We start from the raw sequence: 10,000 nt of genomic DNA on the forward strand, positions 1-10,000 counted from the left end.
GTCTGTGTGTGTGTGTGTGTGTGTGTGTTGTAACTATGTTTCGATCTCATGCTCTTGAGTCTATTTATCCTCAGGGGGACAGAGGCTTCGACGGACTGCCAGGTCTCCCAGGAAACAAGGGCCACAGAGTGAGTGAGGACTAGCAACCCAAGTCCCTACTGTCTGTCTTTCGCTCCTCCTGAGACTGTGTGCGTGTTTTGACATTTATGTGTGGGAAGCATTTGTGACTGCTGATGTGTTTAATGGCATTGAACATCAAGTCTACATATATATGCCTTACACAGTATATCATGTATTTTCTCCTAGGGGGAGAGAGGGAAGCCTGGACCACATGGGCCTGATGGAGAGTCAGGAGAAAAGGTGAGGACAAAAAGCAACCATAAATGTACTATAGGGTCCTGCGGAGTAACCATACCCAGCATCCCCTTCAGCAAAGTAACCATACCCAGCATCCCCTTCAGCAAAGTAACCATACCCAGCATCCCCTTCAGCAAAGTAACCATACCCAACATCCCCTTCAGCAAAGTAACCATACCCAGCCTCCCCTTCAGCAAAGTAACCATACCCAACATCCCCTTCAGCAAAGTAACCATACCCAACATCCCCTTCAGCAAAGTAACCATACCCAGCATCCCCTTCAGCAAAGTAACCATACCCAGCATCCCCTTCAGCAAAGTAACCATACCCAGCATCCCCTTCAGCAAAGTAACCATACCCAGCATCCCCTTCAGCAAAGTAACCATACCCAACATCCCCTTCAGCAAAGTAACCATACCCAACATCCCCTTCAGCAAAGTAACCATACCCAGCATCCCCTTCAGCAAAGTAACCATACCCAACATCCCCTTCAGCAAAGTAACCATACCCAGCATCCCCTTCAGCAAAGTAACCATACCCAGCATCCCCTTCAGCAAAGTAACCATACCCAGCCTCCCCTTCAGCAAAGTAACCATACCCAACATCCCCTTCAGCAAAGTAACCATACCCAGCATCCCCTTCAGCAAAGTAACCATACCCAGCATCCCCTTCAGCAAAGTAACCATACCCAACATCCCCTTCAGCAAAGTAACCATACCCAGCATCCCCTTCAGCAAAGTAACCATACCCAACATCCCCTTCAGCAAAGTAACCATACCCAGCATCCCCTTCAGCAAAGTAACCATACCCAGCATCCCCTTCAGCAAAGTAACCATACCCAGCATCCCCTTCAGCAAAGTAACCATACCCAACATCCCCTTCAGCAAAGTAACCATACCCAGCATCCCCTTCAGCAAAGTAACCATACCCAGCATCCCCTTCAGCAAAGTAACCATACCCAACATCCCCTTCAGCAAAGTAACCATACCCAGCCTCCCCTTCAGCAAAGTAACCATACCCAGCATCCCCTTCAGCAAAGTAACCATACCCAACATCCCCTTCAGCAAAGTAACCATACCCAGCCTCCCCTTCAGCAAAGTAACCATACCCAACATCCCCTTCAGCAAAGTAACCATACCCAGCCTCCCCTTCAGCAAAGTAACCATACCCAGCATCCCCTTCAGCAAAGTAACCATACCCAACATCCCCTTCAGCAAAGTAACCATACCCAGCATCCCCTTCAGCAAAGTAACCATACCCAACATCCCTTTCAGCAAAGTAACCATACCCAGCATCCCCTTCAGCAAAGTAACCATACCCAACATCCCCTTCAGCAAAGTAACCATACCCAACATCCCCTTCAGCAAAGTAACCATACCCAACATCCCCTTCAGCAAAGTAACCATACCCAGCATCCCCTTCAGCAAAGTAACCATACCCAACATCCCCTTCAGCAAAGTAACCATACCCAGCATCCCCTTCAGCAAAGTAACCATACCCAACATCCCCTTCAGCAAAGTAACCATACCCAGCATCCCCTTCAGCAAAGTAACCATACCCAGCATCCCCTTCAGCAAAGTAACCATACCCAGCATCCCCTTCAGCAAAGTAACCATACCCAGCATCCCCTTCAGCAAAGTAACCATACCCAGCCTCCCCTTCAGCAAAGTAACCATACCCAACATCCCCTTCAGCAAAGTAACCATACCCAGCATCCCCTTCAGCAAAGTAACCATACCCAACATCCCCTTCAGCAAAGTAACCATACCCAGCATCCCCTTCAGCAAAGTAACCATACCCAGCATCCCCTTCAGCAAAGTAACCATACCCAGCATCCCCTTCAGCAAAGTAACCATACCCAACATCCCCTTCAGCAAAGTAACCATACCCAGCATCCCCTTCAGCAAAGTAACCATACCCAACATCCCCTTCAGCAAAGTAACCATACCCAGCATCCCCTTCAGCAAAGTAACCATACCCAGCCTCCCCTTCAGCAAAGTAACCATACCCAACATCCCCTTCAGCAAAGTAACCATACCCAGCATCCCCTTGAGCAAAGTAACCATACCCAGCATCCCCTTCAGCAAAGTAACCATACCCAGCATCCCCTTCAGCAAAGTAACCATACCCAGCATCCCTTTCAGCAAAGTCCAGGAAATATGGACCCTATGGGCAGACATAGAATTTGAATTCCATTTCTATGTGTGCAGCATGTTGAAACCAGAACCACATACCGTTCTGTATAATATACACACATACATATTATACGAAACAGTGTGAAAATGTATGCACTCACTAATGTAAGTCGCTCTGGACAGGAGCGTCTGCTAAATGATAAAAATGTAAAATGTATTATGCTATACATGTGGATCCAGTTGAAACCACTTTTCCATGAGGCAAGGTAAAAGTGAAGGACGCCATTACCATGATCGGTAGAGGAAATTCTCCTACAGTACTACAGTTGAGCAAAGCACCCAGATCAAAGCACTCACCATTGAGATGAAATTGAAAAACGTTGCATTTTTAATACATCTCTGTCGTTCTGGCTTTAGTTCACTCAACAACAAGCAAATGCAAATATCAATGATTAAAACCCAGTGAGGATTCTAAATTAATTTCAGTCAAATTTTCGGCTATTGATGATGAATTGTGGTCAGGACAAGGCATGTTAGTTATGTGAAAGGGGGGGATAGAGGATGGGTGTGATGTATTACGTAGACATATCTGTCAGTCAACTGATTTCTTTAATAGAGGACAGTATTCTCTCTCTGTTGACTCTTTCTCGTGTCATTTGTTAGGGTTTAGATGGACCCGTAGGGCCGAGTGGACAGCCCGGTGAACCTGTGAGTAACCACGTCCAAATGCAGCTTCGGCACATTCTGCACACACACACACACACACACACACACATACACACACACACACACACACACACACACACACACACACACACACACACACACACACACACACACACACACACACACATACACACACACACACACACACACACACACACACACACACACACACACACACACACACACACACACACACCACACACACACACACACACACACACACACACACACACACACACACACACACACACACGTTCCTCCACCCATCAGGCGGCTCTATGACCGCAGTGTGCCCAGGCTGATTGTCTACGATTCACACTCCATCTCTATCCCAGCAGGTGAGGAGGAGGCCCAGTGGGGCTCTGCCTCTAAATGGATCACCCAGCGACCAAAGAAATAGAGGACTGTATTAGACATGTTAGGGAGGCTGTGTTCAGGCTCACACTGAATGTGGATCTACCGATCGTTTACCGTTCAGCGCGCTGTTGAGGCCGTCTGAGTCAGAATCGTGCAAAAATGTAATTTTCCATGATTCAACATGTAAAATCGGTTTGCAACTACAGTACTCTCCACAGGCAAATGCTATTGGTGTGTCTGAGCCCTTAAACTACAGAGACTCAGGGAAAAAGAGGAGCTGGGGGTTTGGATGAGGGGGAAGGGGGAGAGAGGGAGGGAGATAAATGTGAGCGAGGAATTCAGTGGGTGGTGAATGAGATAAGAGCGAGTTAGAGAGTGAAGGAAAGGGAGAGAGAAATGGTAGAGATGAAATCCTGGTCTGAGTGATTATATTTCCATATCAATCACTTCAAGGGAGATCACAGATGTGGCTTTGGAACAGGTGGCTTGGCCGAGGTACAAAGAGTGATGCTGACAAAAACAACACACGCAGAGACACCCCCCAACCTGCTTCATCTCTCCTCCCTAACACACACAATCACTCTCACACAAATACACACTTGCCCATATGCGCACAGGCTCATTAACTCGCTCTTCCTCAGACACTTACACACATATACTCAAACATACTTACAATATCTCTCAAACACGCACGCACAAATGCATGATGAGCACACAAAAACACACACAAACATGCATACAGACACACACACATACATACTGTATATACAGTACCTTTCAAAAGTTTGGACACACTTACTCATTCAAGGGTTTTTCTTTATTTTTAAAATATTTTACATTGTAGAATAATAGTGAAGACATCAAAACTATGAAATAACACATGGAATCATGTAGTAACCAAAAAAGTGTTGAACAAATCAAAATATATTTGATATTTGAGATTCTGCAAAGTAGCCACCCTTTGCCTTGATGACAGCTTTGCACCCTCTTGGCATTCTCTCAACCAGCTTTATGAGGTAGCCTGGAATGCATTTCAATTAACATGTGTGCCTTGTTAAAAGTTAATTTGTGGAATTTATTTCCTTCTTAATGCATTTGAGCCAATCAGTTGTGTTGTGACAAGGTAGGGTTGGTATACAGAAGATAGCCCTATTTGGTAAAAGACCAAGTCCATATTATGGCATATAGAACAGCTCAAATAAGCAAAGAGAAATGACAGTCCATCATTACTTTAAGACATGAAGGTCAGTCATTCCTGAAAATTCTTCAAGTGCAGTCGCAAAAACCATCAAGCTCTATGATGAAACTGGCTCTCATGAGGACTGCCACAGGAAAGGAAGACCCAGAATTACCTCTACTGCAGGGGATAAGTTCATTAGAGTTACCAGCCTCAGAAATTGCAGCCCAAATAAATGCTTCACAGAGTTCAAGTAACAAACACATCTTAACATCAACTGTTCAGAGGAGACTGCGTGAATCAGGCCTTCATGGTCGAATTGCTGCAAAGAAACCACTACTAAAGGACACCAACAATAAGAAGAGTCTTGCTTGGGCCAAGAAACATGAGCACTGAACAAGACCAGTGGAAATCTGTCCTTTGGTCTGATGAGTCCAAATTGGAGATTTTTGGTTCCAACCGCCGTGTCTTTGTGAGACGCAGAGTAGGTGAACGGATGATCCCCACATGTGTGCTTCCCACCGTGAAGCATGGAGGAGGAGGTGTGATCGTGTAAGTGTGCTGTGCTGGTGACACTGTCAGTGGTTTATTTAGAATTCAAGGCACACTTAACCAATGGCTACCACAGCATTCTGCAGTGACACACCATCCCATCTGGTTTGTGCTTATTGGGACTATCAACTGTTTTTCAACAGGACGCAACATACCTCCAGGTTGTGTAGGGGCTATTTGACCAAGAAGAAGAGTGATGGCTGTGTAACCTGCCTAAATGACTACCGACCCATAGCACTCACATCTATAAGCATGAAATGCTTTGAAAGGCTGGTCATGGCTCACATCAACACCATTATCCCAGAAACCCTAGACCCACTTCAATTTGCATACCGCACCAATAGAGCCATAGATGCTGCAATCTCTATTGCACTCCACACTGCCCTTTCACACCTGGAAAAAAGGAACACCTATGTGAGAATGCTATTCATTAACTACAGCTCAGCGTTCAACATCATAGTGCCCTCAAAGTTTATCACTAAGCTAAGGACCCTGGGACTAAACACCTCCCTCTGCAACTGGATCTTGGACTTCCTGACAGGCTGCCCCCATGTGGTAAGGGTAGGTAACAACACATCCACCACGCTGATCCTCAACACGGGGGCCCCTCAGGGGTGCATGCTCAGTCCCCTCCTGTACTCCCTGTTCACTCATTACTGTACGGCCAGGCACGACTCCAACACCATCATTAAGTTTGCTGATGACACAACAGTGGCAATGATGAGACAGCCTATAGGGTGGAGGTCAGAGACCTGACCATGTGGTGCAAGGACAACAACCTCTCCCTCAACGTGATCAAGACAAAGGAGATTATTGTGGACTACAGGAAAAAGAGGACCGAGCACGCCCCCATTCTCATCAACGGGGCTGTAGTGGAGCAGGTTGAGAGCTTGGCGTCCACATCCCCAACAAAGTAACATGGTCCAAGCACACCAAGACAGTCGTGAAGAGGGCACGACAAAACCTATTCCCCCTCAGGAGACTGAAAAGATTTGGCATGGGTCCTCAGATCCTCAAAAGGTTTTACAGCTGCACTATCGAGAGCAACCTGATGGGTTCCATCACTGCCTGGTATGGCAACTGACCGGCCTCCGACCGCAAGGCACTACAGATGGTAGTGCGTACGGCCCAGTACATCACCGGGACCAAGATTCCTGAAATCCAGGACCTCTATACCAGGCGATATCAGAGGATGGCCCTAAAAAGTGTCAAAGACTCCAGCCACCCTAGTCATAGACTGTTTTCTCTGCTACCGCACGGCAAGCGATACCGGACCGCCAAGTCTAGGTCCAAGAGGCTTCTAAACAACTTCTACCCCCAAGCCATAAGTCTCCTGAACAGCTAATCAAATGGCTACCCAGACTATTTGCATTGCCCCCCCCCCCCCCTTCTACGCTGCTGCTACTCTCTGTCATTATCTATGCATAGTCACTTTAATAACTCTACCTGCATGTACATAATTACCTCAATTACCTTGACACCGTTGCCCCCGCACATTGACACTGAACTGGTACCCGCTGTATATAGCCCCGCTATTGTTATTTACTGCTGCTCTTTAATTATTTGTTATTCTTATCTCTTACATTTTTTAAAATTTTTTGGTATTTTCTTAAAACTGCATTGTTGGTTAAGGGCTTGTAAATCAGCATTTCACAGTAAGGTCTACACCTGCTGTATTCGGCGCATGTGACAAACACAATTTGATTTGATTTAATAAGGGCTAGTTGACGAAGAAGGAGAGTGATGGAGTGCTTCATCAGATGACCTGGCCTCCACAATTTATTTATTTGATTTTATTTAACCTTTATTTAACTAGGCAAGTCAGTTAAGAACAGATAGAGACAAGGGTTATAGACCTGTAGTTACACTACCGATACTATACAGTTACTACGCTGTAGCCTTCTGTACAGACACCTATAGTTAAGGTTTAGAGCTGAGGCTCTAAAGCTTTAGTCACAACTGATGTTTTGTAGACCATCATTGTTTTATTTATTTTTATTTAACCTTTATTTAACTAGGCAAGTCAGTTAAGAACAACTTCTTATTTACAATGACGACCGGGGCTGGGATTAAAAATAAATAAATAAATAAATAAATAAAATATAAATACAAGACAAAACACACATCACGACAAGAGAGTTAACACAACACTGACAACAACATGGTAGCAACACAACATGGTAGCAGTCACCCGACCTCAACCCAATTGAGATGGTTTGTGATGAGTTGGACCGCTGTGTGAAGGAAAATCAGCCAAGAAGTGCTCAGAATATGTGGGAACTCCTTCAAGACTGTTGGAAAAGTATTCCAGGTGAAGCTGGTTGAGAGAATACCAAGAGTGTGCAAAGCTGTCATCAAAGCAAAGGGTGGCTACTTTGAAGAATCTCAAATATATTTTGTTTAACACTTTTTTGGTTACTACATGATTCCATATGTGTTGTTTCATAGTTTTGATGTCTTCACTATTATTCTACAATGTAGAATATAGTAAAAACAAAGACAAACCCTTGAATGAGTAGGTGTGTCCAAACTTTTGACTGGTACTGTGTACTGTACCTGTATTTCAGTCATAATTTGAGGATGTATAATATACACATGAGCTTATATGAACCTGATACAGTATTGATCAGTGTGCTGTGTTTGACTCTAGGGTGCCAGAGGACTTGTCGGAGCCAGAGGGTCCCCTGGGCCACCTGGGCAGCCAGTAAGTCAACATCCAACCTTCACCTTAATGCTGTTCCAATAGGCAATTTAACACCCTTCAAACCAGTCTGACATTAACAGATAACATTAAATACAGTTACATCTGATTAGCTCTCTTTCTCTTTCAGGGTATTACAGGTGTGGATGGAGTTCAAGGGTCAAAGGGCAACCTGGTCAGTATTTTTAACTTAAAATGGGACTTGTAGTTTTCATGACCTCAAAATGACAACAGTTGATCCATGATGACTATAATGGGTGAATAAAAGCTTTCTAAAGATGGTGTTTAGAAACACAATCAGACCTGTGGAATGCGAATGACTTTTATTAATTAAAGTAAACACAGCTAAAAAAGCATTGACCACAGTGGAATAGCAGTCCCATGACCCTGTTTAGGATTCCTAGCATGTGGGGCTCTGACCATGTGACCAGGGTTGTGTGAAGAGAAAGTGTGTGTGACGCTTCTTGTTGTTTTGTCTCAGGGGCCACCTGGAGAGACAGGGCCCAGCGGTCAACAAGGAAATCCTGGATTACAGGTAACCCACAACCTCACACAATGTCAACACACAACAACATGTTGTCAAAAACATCCATAAAAAACACAGTCTCAACACTTTCTTTCTCTTTCCCTTCTCTCTCTTTCTACTCTCTCTTTCTCTTTCTACTCTCTTTCTCTCTCTCTCTTTCTCCCCCCCCCCCCCCCCCCCCCCACACACACACACACACACATTAACCTGATTAATGCTTTGTTCTGGTCCAGGGCCTTACTGGTTCTCAGGGTCCCATCGGCCTGCCAGGAGAGAAGGTAGGCACCGTGCATCTCTCTTCCTATCAGATTTAAAGACCTGATCTTGTGATCGCTATCAGCTCCGTCCCCCAGGAGAGGCTGGCCTTGAACGTTGTGACCCTGTACCAGCCTCTCCTGGCTCCCATTCAGATTACAGAGGGACACTTGACAGGAAATTAATATCCAGGAAACACACACTGGAACACACACACACACACAGGCAGGCTGTGCTATCACACACCATAGCCTCCTCATACCATAGCAGGGCTACTCAACTACTATTTCCTAGGTGGTAAAGATCCGGATGGATATTGTCTTCATCGGCGTAGTAACAAACTTCCCATGCACTACCACATTTCCAAATTGCACCTTGTGCGTTCTACTGTTACAACTCTCAACCACATGAATAAATTGAAAGGCCGAGTTTTTAAAATGATTTATTTTTAAAGTCGGTAGCCGCCGGTTGAGTATGGCTGCACTAGAGGCTATTCATAGTCAAAAACACAAATACCCTGTATCATATTGTTGTAACCTGGTTGTTAACCTTCAGATTGATTTGTATATACAGTAAGTTTCACCACTCATGATCTGTCTCTGTCCCCCACAGGGTCCCCAGGGGAACGGTGGGATGCAGGGACTCCCTGGTATCGATGGCCCTACTGTAAGTACATCCATCTGATTCTTCCTCAGCAGCCCTGACCTTACCAGGGTGCATTACCACTTCTCCACCAGCAGGGGAGAACAGAAGGCATTAGGAACGTTCTCCAACACAGTATTTCAATTAGCTCGATGAGTGAAGGATCTGTTTACAAAAGGGATTAGCTAAACTTACATCCACATGGCTTACGTGATAGTAAATAGGGCTTATGTTTTGGGTGTACTGTCATGTTCTGTAGACACAACACCCTCCAAGCCCCTCTATACATTGTGCTGTATTCACTTTGCTTTGCACTGTCCATCAAGCTCCATTGATTGTTTCTAAACAGCCTTGGAGATCTGTGGATAGTTAGAATAGTAAGGTACCACCGGCTGGTACAATGCTGTATTTCTTGTTATAAACATGTGTGAGCCTTTATAATGTCTTATAATAAGGCTTCTAATATGCTATGTCTGTTCAATGTGTGCAGGGCCATCCAGGAAGAGAAGGTCCCCCCAGGAGAGAAGGGGCTCAATGTGAGTTACAGTACAGCCCGTTAGACCTGCCTGGGT

The 10,000-nt window shown here is 45.1% G+C and overlaps 1 protein-coding gene across 1 annotated transcript in view; it reads left to right on the top strand.

Annotated features, from left to right (window-relative positions):
• LOC106607203 (uncharacterized) overlaps window positions 1-10,000 on the top strand; it is an 88,842-nt gene that overhangs the window by 39,784 nt on the left and 39,058 nt on the right. The window contains exons 18-26 of the mRNA XM_082976576.1: window positions 75-128; window positions 307-360; window positions 3,156-3,200; window positions 7,955-8,008; window positions 8,136-8,180; window positions 8,487-8,540; window positions 8,765-8,809; window positions 9,399-9,452; window positions 9,919-9,956. Of these exons, the coding sequence (XP_082832702.1) occupies window positions 75-128; window positions 307-360; window positions 3,156-3,200; window positions 7,955-8,008; window positions 8,136-8,180; window positions 8,487-8,540; window positions 8,765-8,809; window positions 9,399-9,452; window positions 9,919-9,956 (443 nt within the window). The remainder of the gene's footprint in view (window positions 1-74; window positions 129-306; window positions 361-3,155; window positions 3,201-7,954; window positions 8,009-8,135; window positions 8,181-8,486; window positions 8,541-8,764; window positions 8,810-9,398; window positions 9,453-9,918; window positions 9,957-10,000) is intronic.

Source organism: Salmo salar, chromosome 06, assembly GCF_965601325.2.
Source record: "Salmo salar chromosome 06, fSalSal1, whole genome shotgun sequence".
Classification (NCBI taxonomy): Eukaryota; Metazoa; Chordata; class Actinopteri; order Salmoniformes; family Salmonidae; genus Salmo; species Salmo salar.